A 23,310-nucleotide genomic window follows, 5' to 3' on the forward strand; every position below is an offset into this window, starting at 1 on the left:
TTCTGTACTTTCTCAACAAAACACTTGAGTATCTTTTAAGTGATGTTTTGAGTAAGCCCCAGTGCAATGACTATTGCATCAGACTGTTGACTCAGAACTACCAGGGAAGGGATATATGTACGTACCGGGTACAGAGTTTTAATGACTGTGAATTAAGTGCTTATGGATCATTAATGCTTTGAGACAACGAGGATCTCTTCCATAGTTTTTCACTGTGTTGAGAACACTCCTGTTTAAAAAAGAAAGGAAAAGACAAAAAAAATCTATTAAATATAAATATTCTGGTTTAAAAAGCTATATGCTGCTTGTTGCTTTTTTGTTTTGTTTTGAGGGTGGGGGCTGATAAACAGATTTCTTTTCTTCCATTGAATTACGTGTAAAAGCATCAGTTATCTGTACTCACCTGCCTATCCCAAATGATTGTAAGAGAAGCTCCTTTTGGTTGTGGTGGCTTTCCTAACTGCTTTGAGCCTTTAGACTTCTTTTTAGTGTCTGGAGCAGTTAAAATTAAAAAATCCTGATGGTCAAAGCGTTCAAGAGAAACTCTGAAAAAGTGTTCATGGAAGTAGGGAAGTGATAAAGAGGCATTGCCATTGTGTAGGATGACTGTGAGGGCATAAATGAGGTGTATTGTAACCATATTCCCAATTCTTGTGCTTTTTCATCTGAAAGACAGAATTTGTTTTATTGCTTCCTCGCAGAGTTGGGTAATAGTTGCCATGCATTCTTTAAAGAGCAGGTTTGTAGGGGTGGCAGAGTGTGTATCCTGGAGATGATCTGAGGGTCTGACTGGGCAAATTTAATTAGTATTGGATATTTTTCTAAAGTTACTGGTTATTTTTGCTATAATTCTGACACCCAAGCGAAAAACAGTCTGTGGATTTGTGAAATCTACAGTGTCACTGTGTTATCTTCAGTTGATTCTTCTTTTTCCCCTCCTCTGTCCTTGAGGTTTTTTGGTTATGTTAAGCAAAACACAGCTTTCATAAGGGCAATAGCAGTGGTGATCTATGAAGCTTTTAGTGCTAAGGTTCCCTGTTTCAAAAGGGATTGGAACAATGTTGTAGATAAGTGTCTGCTGGCTTTTGGATGCTTCCACACTACAGTTCTCAGCAGACGTTTTAAAATAATAGCAGTATTAAACTTTATTTTAGAGAGGTAAAAGTTTTGAATGAACCTGGAAACGGATTGTTTTCTACCCTTGGCTTGTGTCAGTCAGACAAAAGATATTTTTTCTTCCTCATCCTTCAGCCCTGCTGGAGAAACAAGGTCACTGTCCTTTCTACTATTTTGTACTTGCCAAGAGTAACTCAAAAGTATTTAGAAAGCAATATTTGACTTTTCTTCCAAGGGCTGTGCCTTTGGGAATGTTTGTGATGCTTCTACTCGTGATAGAATTGCTCTGCAAGAACGTGCAGGTAGAGTCTGGTGGTGGCCTGTAGAGGATCAGGACTGAAGTTTCACTCATTAGTGATGAAAATGGTTGAGGTCAGATTTCCAGTACCTTAGAAGTATAAATTGGACTTCTAAAAACATTAAGAGGAGATGGAAATATAAATATGCATATTTCTTTCAGATTTTATTTAGAAAGTTGAGAAGCTTTGAGAACAAAGCTGCCATTGTTAGGGATGATGCACCTGAGAGATCATTCCAGGGTTGGTTGGATTGGCAGAAGACATGAATGAGACTTCAGGGGGAAAAAAAATTAAACGAAAATGAATTAACCTCTGCCTTGTAAGCTGTCTTCCTTTTTTCTTTTGAAGTGTCAGTTTGTGGTTTTGATAAATGTCAGAGGCATTCTTCTTCTCAAATAAGATTCTTCTCCGCATAATCCAGTGTTACATATTTTTCCCTCTTCCCTCCAAAGATTACTTTGTCCTTCCCCTGGTTTCTAATCAGACAAGTGCTCAAGAAATGGGATGGATTTGACAGCTAGATGTGTTTCCTACTGAATTAGTTTTCTAAGGGAACTGAGGGAGGCAGATGAGAGTTTATTCTCTCCTGCAGTTTTGGAAGTTCATTAACTTAACAGAGTGGGCACTAAAATCCACCCCCCCGACCCCCACTTTGCGTCTAGGTTTCAGTCTTGTTAATATGTATAATATTTTAGATTGTGACAGAGTCTGTTTTACTTAGGCATCCAAGATAGCAGGCTGCAGCCTAGTGTCTCTGTCTAGGTATCAGATACACTGGTGGTATAGTGTGTTTAAGTAGAATTCATCTGCTCCCTGTCCAGAAGAAAAGCCTTTGTAGAGAATATGACTTAGGCTTGTTTGGTTTTTTTTGGGTGTATTAATAATATTATTAATATTAATAAACGATTATTATATTAAACAATATTAATATATTGTTTTCAGAGTCACCCAATAAGAACTTGTTTAGGGTTGTTTGTATTTTTTTTCTTCCAGCTGTTTCAAATAAGATTGAGAGTGTGCTTTTAGGATTTATAATATGTAAAAGCACTTAGGACAAGGATTGTGAGAAGAAAGGGAATACAGGTTGGCAGTCTGAGGTTGGTTTACTTTAGTATCATAGACAGTGACTTGGTTGTTTTATTGTCACCGAGGAGTTCTGGTCATGGATCTACACTCCACCATGTTCAAGTGTTACAGAAGCAGCATGTGACTTCTGTATGAGATGGGTGAACAAGTAAATAAGTACAGGCTGCTCTGGAAAACAGAAAATGAAGACAATATTGCTTAGTGCAGTACAGGAGCCGCTGTGTGTTGTGATTGCTGAAGTATGCTCCAAGTTTTTGAGTGTCATCTCAAAGGGAAGTCTTAGCTGGAGGGGAATAGTGAGGGAGATGCCTCAGGATGCTTAGGAGGTTCTTCTGTGGAATACACTTCCAAAAAAACCCAAAGAGTGGGAGATCAAAATCGTTAACGTTATCCAAAAGTGCCAGGAACTAATTAATATCTTGTAGAACAGTGCAAAATCACAACTGAACTCCTGCACCTCATTTGACAGTGAAATGGGAGCCTTTGGAAGGGAGGTACAGTCTATGCACTGAATTTAAAAAAGCAACATTTTAAATGCTTATGGGTAGAACAAGACTGTTAAGCCCTCAGACACAAGTTCCTATTGTCCTTATTCCCAAATACGCTTCTTAATTTTTTCATTTTTTTTGCCTTCCCTGTTACCCTCACCAAGGTTGCAAAATTACAAAAGCTCATCAATTCTTTTTCAGGAGATCACTGAGTTGTCTTAGACTGTGTCACGTTCCACCTGCGTGTTCTTCGCGTGTGGCACTGAGCAAAGCATTCTCTTTGTGAGAATGTGAACAGGATTGCTTTGTTCACATATCTTTCACTGTTATTTTCTTTTCATTGCAGACTTGAAAGAGGCTTAATAATGATGTTATGTCTATATATGCCCTTATTTGCTACACCTCTATTTGCAACCAAGTTTTTCATCTTGGAATTATTCATCATGTGGATCCTAGTGCCCTGCAAAAATATACAGAGATTATTTTTGTTTGAGACAAATTGAAGATAGTGAAGAAAGAAAAAGACAAAAATTATTCTTGAAATGAGGAGATTGAACTCACTGTGAATAGAGTACATAGAAGCTACAGTTTGTTTAATTAGTTAGGAGGCTATTACCACCTCCAACCGTGTGATATCTTACATTAATTAGGAAAGCTGTTACTGCAAGGACACTTCAGTATAGTAACTAATGATACAGAGCACTTACAAACACAAACTGAAACAAAGTCATTCTTAGAAAAGTGCTCGAGTCAACTGGGAAGGACAAAGGAGGTCAAAATCTATTAGGAAATAAGACACCAAGTCTCCAGGAGGCACTCTGGTTTTCCCATTCATCCTTAAGAATGTGGTTCAGTTGGTCCTTGTCCTGCCACAGAAGTTAATATGGGGAAATAAACCCAAGCAAATGAAAGCATTAAGCCATTGCTGTCTTAGCGTGCTGGTCGCCTGTTGGCGTGATGACTCCCTTCCCATGTGACAGAGCGAGCTGTCCGAAGTTGTGTTCTCTATGTGCAGTTTGTTTGGTTTGATGAGCTGTCAGGTTTAGATTTAAACTCTCCCATCACCCCACACTACCTCAGATCCTTCTTATTAGGCCTGTCAGGCGTACTCGCTCGTTACGTTTTGGAGGACTGGGTTATAGTGACACGAGGCCATTACTTACGGCGGCATTTAGTCAGGCCTCTGCTGCAGTATAAATGTTCATTTTGCAAAATCGCAATGCAAGTTTGGCCAAGAGCTCTTACCTCTGCTACGGCTCGCTGAACCATTTGCATCTTGTGAATTGGAGCCCTAAGTCATGTTCGTTTAGTCAGTCACTCCAGTGCAAATACAGATGAAATCACCAAGTGATTTCTTTCTTTGGCAAAAGGCAAGTCATGCTTTGCAACTCTGATTCCATATACTGTTCCTTTGGGGTATAACGCCTGCTTTTATTTCATTCCTAAATTTTTTGCATGATTGGAGGACTATGAATAGAGTCAATAATATATTTTTGTTTTTATTTCCCTGAAGGAAGCTGCAAGGAACATGTGTGCATCATAAGGGAAGGAGAAAAACTGATCACTTGTTTAAAACCAAAACTGCTATGATACTTCATGTATTTTCTTTATCAAAAATTGTTGACAACCATTTTGTATTTTAGAATTCCTGGAGTTATAACACAAATGCTATTTTTTAACAATGGAAATCCAATCCTTTCTCTTAATCTTTGCATAGTTGTAGCCTTGAAGAAGGTTGTACGTAGATAAAAGTTCTGTGACCAGGTATTCTCTGTGCTGTTGCTAGGTTCTCCCAGGTTGGCATTTGCATCGTGGGATGGCTGTCAGATGCACTGTGGTGTCAGCTCTCCATGTCCTGGAATCCTTTTACTTTCCGTGATTGAGGGTTCTCTTTTGCTGCTTTCAAAGTCTGAAAAGACTCACAGATAAAACCAGGCTTTGTGTTGCACTGAGCATGGCTGCGAATATGCAGTGGCAGTGGTTGGTCTGCAAAGCTACAGCTGTGGTGGCATGCTAGTTTAGTGGTCAGAAGAAGATGAGGGCCAAGCAGCCAGGGGTTCTTTGTCATAGAAACCTCACAGGAATGTTACCTGTACAGGAGTTGTCCATGGGCAGAAAGGGGAGGTAGTGATTACATGGATGTGGCCACGACTGAAGTGGCTTAGGTTTTTTAGAAACTTAATTCAAGGAAGGATACATATTTCTGGCTTACTGCCACTGTTCAATAATGGGTTATAGCTTCAGGATGTATAAATGGGAAGCACAGGACTGAATAGTTTTTCAATGAGTCATTTTTAGGGAAAAAAGTGAAGGGAGTTTTTTTGTTTTTTTGTTTTTTTTTTTAAAAAAGCGCATGCAGCTGAACAGCAGAGTTCTTCAGTTGTTCCCTGTGGCAGCTGTTTTGTGAATTTACAACATTTCCAGGAAGAAACAAACTATGTTTGAGATTGAAAACTATTGATGTGCTTCCCTGCAATATTTAGGAGACCTTTGCCTGAATAGGGGAGTATTCCAGACAGGGATGCTTAGACGGCTTGGTGGCTTGGAGAGCAATGCAGAATTAGGAGTTTCTTGGCCAGGTCTGTGACCTTAGCACTCACACTGATCATCTTTTTAAAGCACACAGCAGTTCACAAAACCCCACCACCTTATTTGTTATTTACATGAAAGAATCATCTGTCTGAAGTCCAATGAGAACAATTCTGGGAGATTGTCATTAGTGGAGGTCTAGTAAAGGTCATGCGTACGAATAATGTAGAGAGGAGAGCGTGTTCTGGTACAACATTCGGAAGGTAAGGAGAAGGAAAAGTAGAATTTGAGTTTAAGAATTGAACTTCATAGTTAGGAATTTTGTATCAGAACTGAGCTGTGCAGTTGCTGGCTCTGCTTCTGTTATGGAAAGAAATTGTCTCATACTATTATTATATTCTTTTCAAAGGAGCATAAAGAAAAGGTTGCAGTCTTGACAGCTGGGACAAAGTCCAGTGCCAAAATGTGTCACCAGATAAGTGATACTGCATAGTCTGTGGCAGTCAGCAAAGCATAGCAGCCACTATTTATATGTCAACTGTGAAAGAGAGGAAGTGTTACCCAAAGGGGAGAGAATAGCAGAATTTGACAGCCTGGTAGACATCTGAGGTTAAATGTCATCTTTTGAATATATTCAACTTACGTATTCACTTTATGGATTGAAATCTGAAATTCCAGTCTTTAAATGCTCATTTGGTTACTTTATGGCACTTAAAAACATTGTGCCTAAAAGCAGAGCAAAGTTTCCAGCTGGAGCAGGTGATGTTAAAGTTTAGGTCACAATTTTCACTGTCTGACTTATACCATGTAAATATTTAGGTGCATATGCAGCCAACAACAGGAGAGATGCGTCATGTTCATTTCTTAACCTTAAAAAAAAGTTGACTTTCAGTAATAGTTTGACTATTACATGGCTTCTTCCTCTACAATATCATATGATTTTCATGTCTCCTAGGCTTGCTGTTCTTTCTAAGTTCTTGTTTCAGTTTAAAACTTTAAATTAAAATCTTGTGTGTACGTCTCCATAAGCAGCATACATAATGCATGGAAAGGAACTGTAGGTATTGGGATTGTTTTATTTCCCCCCTTCCTCCCATAAGTTGTTTGTCCTTTGAGCATTTGTTTGTTTTTCAGAGCTCTTACCCCTTTATATCACTTGGAACAGGAGGGAATAGAGCAGAGATACTTCTACAGTTACTTTAATGATCTTGGAAGAAGCTGTTAGCCTTCAAACAGTATTTTCAACTTGGCGTTTATGGGGAACAATATGCTTTGAATCCTAGGCACAGTATCTTCCTCTTCTCAAGAAAATTGCCAGTATCTTTTTTTGCGTTCTGAAGTCTGTGTGAAACTTCCCATTAAAATATGAATTACAAAGGTTTGGTTGTATGACTGAAAAGATCCCTTTCTGTGATTTCACAATTAGTCTTTAAGAGTTGCAGAGACTAAAGTCGATATACCTTGATGCTGTTTGATCTGTTTGGTCTGCTGTAGTTTTCATGTGAAATTGGTAGTCCCCATCTGGTGCCTGGATCCCTATATCAGGGGAAAAACTGCACCACTGCACAGGGAGATGGAGAATGTGCTTTTCTCTTCTTGATCGCAGGTCAGCCTGTTCACACGGCAGAATGTGAGGATCTGGCATGCTTTTGTGCACTTTGCCTACTGCAGCTGCACTGCTTTATGTTGCTTTCCACAACCTCCCATTCATGTGCCTATCCCAACTTGTCTTAGAAGAGCATTGCCCACTTAAAGAACGTGTTGCACCTTGTAAAAGTAGGTGCGTGGGACATGACTGGGGGTGTGGGTGGGTTCATCTAAACCCTGGGTACACGATGTTGAGCTCAGAACTGGCAGTTGCAACTTAAAGAGGGTCCTGGACTTTCTCTGAATCCATGGGCCTGATGTGCTTTGGCAGGCAGACGTGTCTACAGTGGGCCCGACAGGGTCGGGAAGGGGATTGAGAATAGGAACAGAAGGGTTTGGTGTGACTTGATCTTGAGTGTAAAGCTTTGTGAAACACTCGTGTGTGTCCATTTTTTTTTTTTTTTCTTGAGTGTCTTCAATTCTCGTCTCTCCTTCTCAGGAAGAATGTTAGAGCAAGTAGAGAGGGGCAGCTAAAGTAGTCACAGGATCAGCTGTCTTGCAGGAAGAGACTGAAAAGATTGCAACTTCAGCCTGTGGGACCAGGCAGGCTGCACTCTTTCACACATTTAACCCAGCAGCTCTAGTCCTGGAGGGACGCGGTAGGGATGGCCAGCAGAAAGCGCCCAGGCTTGCAGGCTGTTCTTCCGTAGCATCTCCCGCTGCTGCTGCGGAGGACCACTGCTCTGAGCCGGGCGCTGGCAGGGGGGAATGCCACAGGTCCCTGGCTTGGACTGTGGCCTGGACGTGGAAGTCAAGTAAATCATTCCAGTACTTTTGTGGTTAGATAGTGGTTTTTGTCAGTTAAGAATTTGGTTCATTGCTTTGGAAAGAGTCCAATAAGAACTTATTCAAGGTTCCTTTATAGGGCATTTGGTGACATGTTTCCTCAGCTGCAACTTTTGATTGTTTCTGCATTTCCGTTAGTGGAATACTGCAGGGTAAAATGCAATACTACCATGGCAGATGCCACAGAAGCTAATGGGACCTATTTTTTTCTCTCATTTCTTTTGGATGGGTTCTGTTTTCACAAACTTTCCATGCAATCATTGTTTCTGAGGTAAAAAGACTTTTTTTTTCTTCTTTCATTTAACAGGTTCTTGAAGATGCAGAGGCTCAGCACTTGTTCCAGTCCATTCTTCCTGATATGGTCAAGCTGGCGCTCTGTCTCCCGACTATCTGCACCCAGGTAAGTAAACACAGCTAGCCAGGTGCTCTGTGGCAGACCGCTTTTCTGCAAACTAACTAATGGCTAAGGTCAAAACATCAGGATCATGTTATGTTCTTAATAAAAGGTATAGTTTTTGTGTTGAATGCAGCTGAGGCCTAGGGAGCAGAATGAACAATGCATGTGTATAACGATAGAATAGAATGTAAAAAAATATTATCTCACTGTCATATTTTTAGCTTGAACTTCAGTAACACTTTCTATATGCTGGACTTGCTTCTTGCTGTTCTTAAATGAAATGACCATGAAACCTTTCAGGTTTGAAAATCACACTTATAAATTGAAATACCTGAATAATCTTAAAACATGATGCAGGAGTCCTACAGTACATACTATGAATATTTCTTTAAAGTATCTTTACTAGTCACTTGATGGGGGAAGTTATTGAGAATGCTGTGAAGATTCTGAACACAGTCAAGAACAAGGCTTGCAAGTTCATGTAGTAATGCCTTTAATAAAGATGATGTACTGTTAGGTAAATTGTGAAGAACTTTGTCAGACTCATGTTTCTGGTTAGACATAAAGCTAAATTTTTTCCAGTATAACATGCTGTCCAAAATACCCTATTTTTATGGGCTTGTAGAACTTACCAGAGAGAGCTTCTCAGTCTTTTTTTTCCCTTCTAGCCGTGTGACTTAAGACATCATAATGTAGACTGTTAATTAAATAGCCAGAAGACAGAATGAGATTCAGTGAATGTAGCAGTTATAAGAATGAAGGAAAACTTGGGATTTTTTGGAGTAAACAGGGCTGTGTATTCAACAGTCTAAATTAGTAGCAATTTCTGCATTCACAACTAACAGGATTAAAAGTAGCTGCTCAGCTCTCCTGGAGCTAGGCTAATGATGATGGCAGAGAATATTGGAAGAAGAGGTGAAAATGCTGTTCTCTTTCTCCTGTCAAGTGGGTTTATCATAATGGTTACTGGATTCCTTAGCAGTTGGGATGATGTTTTTCTACACACCCCCCCAGTATTACCACATAATTCAAAAAAATAAAATAAAAATGCCATGAATGTGGTGAGTGAAAATGCCAAATCAGGAGGCTAAAGCCTGATAAAATGGAAGATATACGACACTTCAAGGCTTTTTTGGTTCCTTCTGCCCCTTTGTTTTTTTTATATTAAAGAAACCCTTCCTAGAGTCAAATAAAAGTCCAAAGTGAAGCAGAGCTTTTTGTTCATTCTGATTATAAAAGAAAGGATAACCATGCAGTTTCGTCAGATATCAGTGTTACTTCTTCAAGTAGGATGGAAAAAAAATTCAAAGCAAGTCACAGAGTGACGATCTGTGGTGTGACCTCCATGTTTCTGTGAATTATAAAGCATGGTTATCGTAGCTGAAGGCACTCCTGAAGGGGCTTAACTGTACAGCTATTGCAAGTGGGTTTTTACTTCAGTTTTTAAGGTTGCCCATGATTGGCAACATCCCATCTATTTTATTTTTCCCCTCCATTCCCCATGGTTTTGTTTGATAAGTTGTGTTTTGTTGGTCTGTCTTTTTATTACTGATTAGAAATCTGCAGTTTGTCAAGCAAGCTTTTTCCAAATTGTCTTGAATAAACTGTTCTTGACTTTAATGGTGCTGCTGATTAAAGGGTTCACCAATGGCCTAAATTACTCTTGCTCTAATTTAACAAATGTAATTTTGTGCTCCTGTTTTTTTCTTTTAAAATGGGTAAGCTAATTATTTTTCTCTCTCCTTCCCTCCCTTCTCTCCTGCCCCTCCCTCCCCCTCACTTCTTTTGTTGGTAGCCAATACCTCTACTGAAACAAAAGATGAATCACTCCATCACAATGTCACAGGAACAGATTGCTAGTTTTCTAGCCAATGCTTTCTTCTGTACTTTTCCACGTCGCAATGCAAAGATGAAGTCTGAGTATTCTAGTTATCCAGACATTAACTTCAACAGGTATGGCACTCAAGGAAATGATAACTCTTCAATGAAAATATTATTGTTGTCATTTAGAGGAGAAACTCATTGTTTCACATTTGTCACTAATTTCAGTAGTTTGCTTTCTGTCTCTTCTGTTTACCTCTAAGTGACAAGAAAACTATACAACTGTGTAAGAAAGGAATTTGTGCACAGGAAGATAAGCTCGATATTCCAAATATTTAAATTTTTTTTCATGCATGCACAGACACACTTTTGCTCTGGCATCGTTAGGCTGATACAATTCCCTACCTCTTCATAAGCCGTTCATCTGTGAATGGTTTATTTCAGTTGTGCTTCGGGTGGTCAGTATGTATTTAAATGGAAGGTCAGTGTTTCCCCAGCCATGTTTGTGTGGTCTCCTTTGTGTCAGTAGTGGATCTGCACATTTAGGCAGATCAATAGGACTTGATTCTTCAGCATCCATATGATCTCTTGTCATTTTAAGTCAGTTGTAGAGCTGCATGTTAAAATAAACCTTTGTGTCGTTAGCCTAAATGTTAGCATGTTAAAATAAAACTTTGAGACAAGTTAGCCTAAAAAGGTTTCAAGACTACCATAAGAATTTATTAAAAATACTGATTTCTAAACAAACACTTATTCTTTTTTCCTCAACACTAGCTTACAAGCAGATTTGATTAGAAATCTTTCCTCACATCTTTTGTTTTCTAAATATACTTATTTAAATTTTAAATGGGGGAAGAGGATGGCGATGTTTCCTGCTGCAGAATATTATGGTTCACGTGAACTTGTAGATTAGAAATCAGACTTTTTCTTCTTCTGGGCACTTCCATACAAGTCTGTGTAGATCAACCTGACGTTTATTAGGCTGGAGATAAAAAACTGAGATGAAATATAAAAATGCTGTTATCTGTGATGCAGCACACTTGGGGGGTTGTGTCATAAGAGCTATATTAGGCTAGAACTTTCCAGAATAAGTTGTCAGGCATACCAATCTACTAATAATGGTTTTGGTGCTAGCCGCCTTTAAGGGCTAGCACAGGTTTCTCTATACTGTGTATTCCAGAAGAGAGACCAGGGTCACTGTCTTGATGTTTATTCCAACAGCTCCGTGGGTTATGGAAGAGCAAGTGTGGGTGGGCATTAATGTGCCATACAATTCAGCATATTTTCCCACCATTAGTTCATAAAAACAAATAAATGAAAAGTACCATCCCTGCATTAAAAATTTTATATTCAGAGCAGTGAAAGAGGACAGTGAGGTTCTGGAAAGAGTTCAGTTTGACTGCACCAGCTACGTACTTCTAACTGAATTTCATGGTTTTTAAAGGACTTTAAGGGGCTTTAAGTTTTTGTTGTAACTTAAGCACATTATAAATCAAGCAGCTAAATTCTTACCAGCTTCAGAAGAGTAAATTCATATTCTCTTCTATGAACATTGCACAGCAATGTAAAGTCACAGTAGCATGGTGTAATACTAATGCTTAACTAAGGGCATAATATTTTGAACAACTTCTAAATAAAAAAGATTTGGCAAATTATTAGGTCCATACTTTCCTGACAAAGACTTAGAGAATGATCACTATAAAGCATTAACTATTCTGGATTTTCTGCCCTATTCCATTCAGTCCTTTCTTTTCTGACTTGGCTTCCTAGTGCTATTGCTCATAGTAAATTCCAGCAATGTTATTTAAGAAGGGTAATACAGCCAACAACCTTTAGGCCTTCCTCTTGAATTGTGGATGAGGTAATGCTTAACTTTCAGTCAGATAGGGTAGAGGACCATGTTTATTCATGTAAGTGCAAGAATATTGTTGTCAAACTGCAGAAAAGGGAAGCTGGTTCTCCTCTGGTTCTTGAGGATGAAAAGTGGCTCTCCTTGGTGTTTGCCCTTTAACCTTTTAATGTGATTTTTATATAATTAGTTTCCCTTTTTCAGTCCTTATTTATTTACTTAACCATTTGTTGGACCAAAATTCCCCCCCCCCCTTTTGGATTTGATAATGAGCAGATTAGCTAAGTAGAATGAGGTGTGACAGGCACTGGATAGAAGAGGGAATGTGTCAGTGAGAGGAGATTGGCAAGGTAAAAGCAAAAGGAGATTGAAGAGTGAGTGGTGGAGGGTGTACGACAAAAATTTGTGGCTTTCTACTGTGCTACTGTATATAAACCTGATTTAGTTGAAATCTAAAATGAGGGCAGAGGAGGATGGATAATACCCTGTTTCTTTTTCCTCCTGTCAATACTGTATTTTCTCATTCTGAAAAGTTAGCTCTAGTAGCAAGGACAGAGAATAAACTGTCATGTCTTCAGCTGTTGCTTCAGACTTGTAAAGACAGCAAGGTTTGGGCCATTGCCGTGTGTATTTTCAGCTTTTACAAAAAAGCCTTATCCAGTGAAGCTGGATATACTCAAAAGGCAGTAGGCAATGCCTGAAGTTAAAATGTTTGTGACTTTTCCTCTTTATAACTGTGTTTTGATAGAAAGGCTTTGGAGGCTGCTGCTCTGCCCTCTCTGCTTAGCGATGGACATAAGAGATTGTTCCACACAGCAGCCCTTTTCCCCCACAGTATTATGGTCTGCAGTTTTTATGCAGTTTTTACCAGGCTTGGTTCTTTCCTCAGCATAATTCATCTGCTACGTGGCTGTGAATGAATTACTTTATTCTTTGGGTACAAAAAAAAAAAAAATCTGCCATGGCTCCTTAAGGAAGCAAGATTACTGAGCGGCTGCCAGCATTTGAGGGATTTTTTTTCGTGGTGTTCCTTGATTCCACTATGCATGCCCTTTCTGTGTTCATACAAATGGCTTCCGCCCCTCGCCTCAACTCTGAGACTGAAAAAATAAAATCTGTGCCTTAAGTTAAACACAACTGTATAAGCAGTTTCTTTCTTGTGTTTTCAGTTTTACACAGCAGCCATTTATCAATTCACTTAATTCAGATTTAAACATTAGTACCTTTTTATACACTATAAAATAGTTAGTTTCTACATTAAAATGCTGTTCTCCCTCTCCCCTCCCAGTCTTCTCCCTGCTCCAGGTTTTTATGTGGTATTAACTAGCATATTATGACTTCCACCACTACTCCCCCCAAGGTACAAACCTGTTTGACAGAGCAACAGACAGTCAGTGCAAGATACTGAGAATTTACTCTTTTTCTTTTGTTTCCTTCTCCCTCTTAAGCATTTTCTGGTGCAGCCGTGCTTGGCAGTGTCACTGCTGTGATGGCAGCAGGTTGTTTGGATGCTGGTGTGTGTGCTGGTAACTGCAGCTGAGTGGAAGGGAGGCCCTTGTGTGTGTTAGTGTTAACATGGCATGTGCTTTACCTCTCCTGCCTGTTAGCCTTGCCAAATAAGAGGAGATAAAAAGGGAGCGTTCCTCCTTTGACACTGATGCACTTAGTTTAATGGTATGTTGTGACACCGACTGTCTATTTGGATTGTTCATCGTGCTGCTGGCTGCAAGGCACCAAGGTATAATGAATTCTTCCCATTTGTGCTTGGCAGGGATGGGCCTGTTGTGATTAAGTCATTAATAACGTAAGTAATTTCAAATGTAGTTAATAAAATGGAATTCGTAGTCTAACTTTGAGAGCTTTAACATTTATGAATTCTCATAGAATGACATCCGTTCAGTGGCCAAACATTAGATCATACTAAAGAGCATAAAACCCTGCTTCCGTTCAAAATAGCAAGCTAAATTTAGAGTTCAGTTTTTCTTTTTAAAAACACTTTTATAATTTGTAAGATGGAAATAATTAGCTTTATCAAAAATATCCCATCACAAAAAAAAAAGGTAAATTTGCCATTTAATTCTTCTTGCTGATAAATTTTCCATGGAAGCTGCATGGGGGTTGAATGTAGAGCATGAATTTCACTGACTCTGAAGGTATTCTCTACAATGATAACAATGGATGCACAGTTTAAAGTCGTTTCTTATGGTGATGCTCATAATTAATCTTCTTTATGACTATTTTGTGGTTTAACATAGCACTTTCATAAAATAAATATTTTCCTCTCACTATATATTAAAGATAAGATTGAACTATGCTTTCTTGCCCTCAGGTTTTTATAACATGCTGCAATGAATGCCATCTGCTGTCAGACAAGACTTTGCTCTGGGGAGGTTTTCCTTCCTGCCTGTTGACCAAGTTATCACACACCTGTGCCTTAACAGTATAGAATTTGGTAATTTAGGAAACTACCTCGTTTGATTATATGTAAAGGCAAAGTATAAGGAAAAAAAATCTTCTGTAATACTGAGTCAGTGTTCTGGATGACTGTAGAGGAGAAGAGTTTGTCAAGGACCCACTGTGCTGTGTCTTTGACCTGCTACAGATCCCTTCTCAGCTGTTGTGTCGTTACAGTAACTCATGTTTTCCTTTTTTAAAAAACTGCTGTAGTTAAACTGGAGATATTCTGCATCTGTACAATCTCCCATCAAAGCAACTGAGGTTGAATTTGTCACTGAAGGTAGTATGTCTAATTACATAAGCCTGGTGGATCTTCTGGCATGTATATTAGTGGATGCTCTGGTCTGAAACCACCAGTACTCCACTAGGACTGAATTTCTTCATCTTTATCAAACAAATTTTTAAAGTAGTTTCAAGTGATTGGAAATGAGGGGAAAAAACCCACTAGTTAAGATATAGATGTCTTTTATGGAATGTATAATATATGAAAGGAAATGGGCAAACTGTATGGTACATTTATGCAGGAGAATTGGAATCTAATTAACTGGTAATGCAATTGTCTCTTCATAAACAACGTCAGTTTTGCACCACTAATGACTATTCTCTTGGGAATAAATTATCTCGTGACTTTGAGAGCTTGGTTTGGGCTGAGATATGCATTGCTTCCTTGAAAAGTGGTTCTAGGTTTTCTGAGTTTACAGTGATCCTACAAAACTGATTCTGATGTGCCTGCACTAGCTATATGTTCTAATTAGCCTTGGGTGGAGTACTTCAAGTAGACTTCAAGTAGAGTACAGATACAAAAAGCAAGATGCCTAGTTTATTCTTTTTTCCAAGTGTTTTGTCATGCTATATATTAGACTAAAGCTCTGTTTAGTGATTAGCTCTGTTCTTGAGGTTGAAGGTGGTGTCTGTTCAGTATTTTCATTTCTGCCTTAACTTTCCATCCTTCCCCTGCTCAGTCCCTTTACTGGGTGAAATTTGCCTGCCCATACTACTTCATTATAAATCCATTCACTTTTATTTTAGGAGAAAAATGAGGTTTTAATAAAATATAACATGCACTCTCTTAGATACTATATTATCTTTAGTGAGATCATGCTAAAATACAAGAAACAATACAAGTGTGTCTTCAAGTATAGTAGTAAAGAAAAAGGTATTTTTTAGTGCCTGTGGTAGTTAAGATAAAGCACACGGAGTTAATTGTGGGGACCATAAGGATGAAATTGTGTATCCATGCTTTTGCACATAGCACAAGTGAAATGCCATGAATTTATGAATGGGAAGAATTCCCTGAAGTACGACCCATCCTGCAGATTTTGGTGTAATGTTACAGCGTGGGTAGCCTTCGGAGTCTTCATGGGGGGTTCTGATTTCAGCGTAAAGACACGATTGTATTCTTTGTAAGGAAAGGCTGGGGATGGAAATACCAATATGAAATTATTTAACTGGGTGGTTAGACCACATGATTGTAATGGTTCCTTCTGCTTGTAGAAATTACTGGAGCCAGTTCAAGTAACGTCAAGGGATTAATTTAGTTCCTTGGAAATTAAATTTTATAAATAAACTACTCCATTTTAATTATACCATAATCGGAAGCAGTGTATTTAAGAACTGTTTACTGAAGCAGGTTCAACTTTTCCCCAGTTAAACTATACGTGTTCGAAGGTCACTTTTGTGTGGCTCTTGATGTTATTATATCGCGTTGCGGTGGCGTCACCGGCAACGCGCCCGCGGGAGCCCCTTGCAGGTTTGCTGCCTGCCTCAGCGCGGGAAGCACTAAAGAGCAGGTTCCTGAGACCTTTTGGCTCCAGCTTTCTGGGCTGGAAACGTTGGTTGAAAATAAGACAATTTTGAATTTGTAGTCAGTGAGACTGCAAAGACCAGAATGTTGATTACCCTTTTAAAATGTGGTGTTTTTTTTTTTTACCCTAAAATTTTATGGAAATGCTAATGCAAAACAAATGTGCATGTTTCTATAATAATTATTGAAATAATATAAACACTATATGGTTACTGACAGTTGAGTAATTAAATTTTTTTTTTTACATTTTCCCAATATTGATTCATACTATTTTAAATATTTTACTCTCATATATAGAATTTGTCTTCAGAACAGTTGACTTAAGTGTCTGAATATTTGCTAGGAAACAGTTTTCACATAGCCACAAAAACAACCTACTTTGTTTTTTGACATTGCTCACATATCTTTCTTACATTTTTTAATCTCCGACCTTGATTCCTCGGAACACAAGTCTATCTATAGAGGTCCTTCATTTGATTAACATTGCTGCTACCCTGACTTGGGAGCTGGAGAGGGAGAGAGAAATTTGCAGCTGCGTTTGGTGATCAGCCCCAAAGCTTTCTTAGCCCCTTATCTGCCGAATTGAGTGAGCTGCATGGCAGCGGGAACAGCTTGTCCAGAGCAAAACAGCTTACGTATGCAGTTGCCAGTAATATTTCAATTACTGTGACTGAAAGTGGGCTTGCAGTGCTTTGTGTTTGATTTACAGTGCACTTCATTGGGATGAGTTCTTTAATTGGAATTAATGGGGTTTGGCCTTGGGTTCTTCTCTCAGGAAATTGATTGTGTGGTTTCCGTTTACGTTTCTGGGCAGGTTTCTTTAGTAGGATCCGTGTCTCAGAGCTTGAAGAAAAATTTTATTTTATATCTTTTTTTATGCCCTCATCTAGCTTTGCTCTTCAAAACAGAGGGTTTTGCTTCAGAAATAAAACTTCTCATAATATTGCCTGACTGATCATTTCAGAAATAAGGTTCAAGATGAAAAATATTCATAGCTTTGCCATGGTATATCCTCACTTAAATTAATGGAGCAGGACTGGGCCATTTTTGATTGTTGTAAATTTACTGTTGCGTTCACAAAGATGCCTGAAGAAAGCCTGCCAGTGGGGGGGTGGGGGGTCGGGTGAGGAGAGACATTGGGTTCTCTCTTGTGCTTTTCTTCTGCCTTTAGTAAGCTTGATGGAAGTCTTTTGAGTCATTGATGTCATTGTGATGCAATTTCTGTGGAAACTTAACGTATGAAGCAATCAAATTCAACTAAATGAATATTGGTAACTTTAAATAGATACTGTGAGGGTTCAAGGCTACCTTGTAGCCCATTAAAATCTGTGTGGGTTTTTCCACTGCTCTGGTTGGCCATTAAAACAAATTCCTAATGTTGTAAAGCACTTCTAATTGAAGTAGCTGGAGACAAGTTCCTCGGCCTGGTTCTGTGAAAATATGCAAGTACTCTACCAGTGTGTTGTATTTTGCAAACGTATACGTAATAAAAAGCACGTTTGCAGATAACCATCTTCAGTTTGCCACTAGCTCACTAATAAAGGTAAATGCTAGACAAAGAAAATAGGAAGTAAACCCAGACATATTAATCTAAGACATGGTTTCTTCAACCTGCTATAAATGGCTGTGCTTTTATGAGTGTGTTCTGGTTTGGACAAACGTAATTTGTGGTGGATTCAGTCCTAAAATGTCTGTGCAGGACTGGTGTTGCCTGCTTTTTTTTAATAAATAATTTTTAAAAATTTATTTTTCTATCTTTAAGAGTAGATTTTCAAAGGGAAAGTACAATTTGTGTGACGTCATAGCGAAGGAAAGCAAATACTGTGAGGAGGAGAGCTCTTGGGCTAACTGCTGTAAAAGATCTGATGCACGTAGTTACTGGGTACATAAAGCTTCCAGGTGAAGATACAGATAACTTTGATAACTATTCTTCTGTCCCCACTGTATGGAGTGTCCCTGTACAGCAAGGGATGTCTGTGCCAGAACCCAGAGCTTCTCAAATCCTTTTGTGCTGCCCTGTCATTTTTTATCCATTTAGCCATATAAGGCTAGAACAGAAATACAGATATCTCTTCTCATTATTGCAATTATAGATGGTGTTTTGGGAATATTTATTTACTGTAAATGAGATTTTTCAGAAGCAAATCAGCATTACTCTAGCTTTGATCCCAGAGGAGAAAGAAGAGAGGTAGTTATCACAGCTTCTAAGAAGAGAAAAGACAGGCCGATGCTGAACACTTCAGATTTAAAAAAAAAAATCCTGGGTTGAAATTCCCTACTTGACAGAGTGACTGCATTTTGCTGAGTAGTTGTAACGGATGAAACCAAGTTCATCTGGCTCACCATTGCCTTTTAGCTTGATACGACTTGCTTCAGGCATAGTTTGTCCAGTTCTGGACTTCTCCTGCCCAGCCTGCTAGTTATGCCAAGTCGTGTATCACCTTTATGACATGAACTCCTCTCTTCTGACAGTTTGCAACATGAGCAAGTTTTCAATTTGATGTAAAGAGGCAAAAAACTAGTAAAGGCCCGACTGGACTAATAGATAAATTAACCAGTTTAAAGGATTCATACCAAATGAGACTTCTAGATAAAAGGTCAGAGAAAACTTGCTCATTTAGGCAAGACCTACAGAGACACAGAGCAGCTCTTGCTTTTATGAGCCCCTTATTAATCGCATAAGCACAGCCCCGGGATAGAACTTGGGTATAGGCCCATTTTAACACAGACTGTATAAGCCTGGGGTTTGCCACCTTAAAGTCCTGATTGATTATTTTTTACATAAAATCTTTTTAGGCTTTTAAAAATTAGCCTCTGTGATGTAATATAGATTTTTGGATTAAATTGATCTCTTCGGCGTGTATCCGTCATCAGAATTTTTATAAATACTGAAAAAATCCTGTTCACTGCTAAAAGCTAAATTCACCTGACAGCATTCTGGTTTTATATGCAGGTTGTCATTCCAGTGCATGGACACAAATGAATAATGTTGTGTCATTCCTTTATTTAGACTGTTTATTGGGGGTGAATCTTACATCCTGGGGGCTTTCACTGTATCAGACATCTTTTAGTGAACTTCCTACTCAAAGGATATTATTTCTGAAGTCGCCGCTCTTCTCCCTTCCAGATAAATTCCATTATGTGTTGCCAATAACAATGCCTTGTCACTCTGTTGGAAGTGAAATTAAGTAATGTGTGCTGAAGTTGCTGGAAGATAGATGATGCAGTAAAAGTGTTTCAGCTAGCCATAAAAGAATACATTCACTTAATGACTAAAAAGAGGATGCTGCTTTTTAATGCTTAGGGTCTTACAAATAAATGTTAGAATGCCAGTAGTAGCCCCGTGGATGAAGCCATTTCTGTTGGGGGTAGGTTCTTTTCTTTAGAAATGCTGCTGGTGCAGTGCAACTCCTGGAAGCAGTATGGCTGCATTAATTTTTCTCTGCAACTCACTGAGCTGAAAGTAGGGTAAGACGTTTGGATCTTGGAGTACTCAACACTCATGTTTTCACCCCTCAGTCACTTGCTTTAATTCAAGCCAGCCTGTTGCAAATAAAGCTAGTCGTTTTCCTGGATATTCATATTGAAATGATATTTTTTGATATTACAAAATCAGATGAGTTAGGCATACGCTTAGCAGCTTCATTAGGAAATCAGCAAGTGAGCGAACTTGTTACTCCTGCAGGAGTCACAGAGGGGCTGCCTAGAGAGTTCTTTCTGCAGGAGAGTATTTAAATACAAGGCTAATTGAAATATGTGCATAATAGTTAAAAAAATCAAATCACAATTAGTAAGTAGCCTAATTACTATGCACTATATCCCTGAAATGTAATTAATTGCCTTTGTTTCTTTTTTCAGATTGTTTGAAGGACGGTCACCAAGGAAGCCTGAGAAACTTAAGACCCTTTTCTGCTATTTTAGAAGAGTCACAGAAAAAAGTATATCCTTTATTCTTTTTCTGAGCTACAAAGCAAATACATGAAAAATTTAATCCCATTAAATTTAGAAATGGCCATGCAGTATTATGATGGAAGTGTGTAACAAAAGCTGGCTTGCTAAGTACACTGATATTCATATTAATGTCACCTCTTATAGATGATGCATACAGTTGTATTTTTTTGCACGGAGCTTATTCTGTTTTCTTCTTTTTGAGAGATATATATGGGGGATGTTAGAGATATTTTTTCGCTCCCCTTTATAAATAAAAAGTGTGTGTATATGAATGTGTATATAATACATATGTATAATGTTTGTAATATATGCAAATACTTGCTGCACTGCATCAGAGTGTGAATGTAGAGGAAACAGCACCATTGAGGTCAGTAAAATCACAAGCTTAAAAGATTCTAAATCAAGCTTCAGATTTCCTTCAGTATGCACATTTAGTCCTTTGACTATAATGTTTGTAGTTCTGAGGGATTTTCTCCTGCTTGTCATGGTGTTTCAGGTTCTCCCCTTCTATAGTCCCAAAGCAAAGCTGTTGTGAAGTTCGCCCCACTCAAATTAAACAAGTGACAGCGAGACATGAGAGATCTCCAGCTCTTAGAAGTTAGTGCGATACTGTCCTTGGTGTGTGTAGTCAGTCTGTTGTTACCATGAATTTGAACATCTGCATAAGGTCAAAAATAAATCTTTTTGAAAAGAGCTTATATATTGTATTTTGGGGGAGACAGATTACTATCCTTATAGTATTTTTTTGGAAAGAACTTTTTCTTTACACATCAGTATTTCACTATTAGCTTCATATTCATAAGGGTTTGTTTTAAGACAGACAGCTTTAGGATATTAAATATAAAAATCCCTTTACTTGGTTCCGTCAGTCTTCAGTTCTTCATTTGAATTCACCACAAATTAAATGTAGCTACATCCTGTTTCAGCTGTCAAACTCTCAGCAATGTCAATAGAACTAAATCTCTGAGGTAAAAAGTAAATTGTGATCTATGTGTGGGACTGAGAAGAGATACAGTGTGCTAGTGGTTTTTTATACTTGAGTCAGCGTTTTCATGCAAACCAAATTCTAAATTTATGCAGTTGTCCCTGACCACCTGTGCGTATGAAACCTGTTGAGAACATGCTTTATAAAACTCCCCTATTAGATTTCTTAACATCAGAACTTTCAATAACATTTAATGAGATTCTTGAGTGCTGTTTCCTTGAATTAAAAATTCTTATCATACCTTTAACAGACCACGGTTCTTGTTCTTTTTTTGTCCAAGGAATTAGTAAGGCTGAAGTAAGAGCTCTATAAATTAATAATTTTGCAACTCTTATTGTAAATGGCAATTGAATTCCTTGTAAAAGAATGCAGTGGAGACTGTATCAGCTGAAGACTTTGTTCTCAAGAGGCGAATGCTTACTTTGTAAGGGGTCTCCACTGGTACCGGAGTCCCTTGTGGAGAAGGCTTGTGGAAGGATATGTGTGTGCCTTACGTGCTGTTCTGAACGGTTTTCACAAGCCAGTGCCCCAGACTTACTGGTGGAGCAAAGAAATCAGCCTCAAATGCAGTTTTTAAGATGACATCACCTAATAAAAGGTTGATATTTTCCTTCTGTTGCAAAACTGAACTTTTTTGAGTAAAATAAGGAGAGAAGATGATAATGCATCCTTCCTGCAGTGAGCAGAAGGGTTTCTCCTGTTCTCTCGAGGGCAGGAGTCTCTTAGCTGAAGTACAGTGAATTTCTCTAGCGTCCTGCAGGGCTAAAACCAGCTTGGTTTGGAATCCACTAACGCTGAATCTTTATTGACAGAGTAGGACTTTCTTGGAAATAAGCTGCTGCTTCATCCATTCGTAGACTGAGTGTGACCTCGAAAGGTTCACAATTTCTTTTTTTCTAAGTGAAAACACGTTTTACTTTAATTTCCTATTGAGTCTTTCTAGTAGTGTTTACAGTTTAAGTGAAAAATGCTTAAGAAATAGTTTTTTCTTTATCTGGGAAAAGGAAAATACTCAAACTCCAAAGGGAGAAGAGAAGTGATTGTTTTGGTCTTTATGTTACTTGTTTTCAATTCGAGCATGGGCTGTCAGGGGAAGGTTCAAAGCTGCTCTTGAGGAAAGTTAAGCTCTTGTGTTTCTACCAAGAATTATGTTTGGTGTAATTTTAAAAGCTTACCACTCAAAATAATCTAAGGGCTAAAGCTCCAGCAGTTAATACATTTTCCTTTGGGGTTGATTTGCCTGTAGAACCTACGGGATTGGTGACGTTTACAAGGCAGTGCCTCCAGGAGTTTCCAGACTGGGAAAGGTAAGTCAGACATCCTGTTAATGTAAGAAATGTCTTAATAACTGAATCCCATTCATGTGGAATTGCTTCAGGCCTGGGAGTACCACCGTAATCCATGTTTGGTATGGATTGTTATGGAGAGAAGGACAGAGGAAAGTGGCTGAACTGCCACAAGTAGTTTGAGTGCCCTGAGTTTTCCAGGATGTTTGTTTGCCTGGGAAGCCAGCAAGTCTTCAGTGACTTTTCAAAACTGTAGCACATCTTTGGTGCTGTTGCTTCAGTCAGGGGCGGGGAAAAGAGAGAGATGACTTGATTTCTGAAATGACAGGAAATGTAATGAAGTATGGGTGATAACCAGCATGAAAACACATGTTGCACTTTCTTACTGGGTTAGCAAGTTAATGTGGGACAATATTGTTTGAAAAACAGGGAACTTCAGTTTCAGGTTTGGGGTTTTGTGGTGAAAGAGGTGGAGAAACTGAGCAATTGGCTATGTTAAAACTTTATAAACTGTTTCTGAAAGGCAAATGCATTTTCTTTAATTCATCAGGGTTGTTCTTTTTAAACCACCTTATGTTTAAGGCGTGTAAGAAGTTTGGGTTTGGATTGGTTTTCTTTTAAACGGTTGCCTTTGTGTGGACATTCTGTAGTCATCCTTTCTGTACAATATTTTTCTTCAATGATAGATCTCAGAAAAAACTGTCTAGATTGCATGTCACCTACGAAGGCACCATCGAAAGCAATGGACAAGGTATGCTGCAGGTAAGCACATATGACAGAAAATTAGCTGTATGTCACGTCTTTGTCAT

The 23,310-nt window shown here is 38.6% G+C and overlaps 1 protein-coding gene across 3 annotated transcripts in view; it reads left to right on the forward strand.

The window, feature by feature from the left end:
• The window catches only part of PARG (poly(ADP-ribose) glycohydrolase), a 64,078-nt gene that overhangs the window by 20,790 nt on the left and 19,978 nt on the right, over positions 1–23,310 (forward strand). For all 3 annotated transcript variants that reach the window (XM_074924276.1, XM_074924275.1, XM_074924274.1), the window contains 5 exons: positions 8,259–8,351; positions 10,144–10,301; positions 20,138–20,217; positions 22,462–22,522; positions 23,188–23,263. In XM_074924276.1, the coding sequence (XP_074780377.1) occupies positions 8,259–8,351; positions 10,144–10,301; positions 20,138–20,217; positions 22,462–22,522; positions 23,188–23,263 (468 nt within the window). The remainder of the gene's footprint in view (positions 1–8,258; positions 8,352–10,143; positions 10,302–20,137; positions 20,218–22,461; positions 22,523–23,187; positions 23,264–23,310) is intronic.

The sequence above is a fragment of the Athene noctua genome, chromosome 21, assembly GCF_965140245.1.
Source record: "Athene noctua chromosome 21, bAthNoc1.hap1.1, whole genome shotgun sequence".
In the NCBI taxonomy this organism is placed as follows: domain Eukaryota; kingdom Metazoa; phylum Chordata; class Aves; order Strigiformes; family Strigidae; genus Athene; species Athene noctua.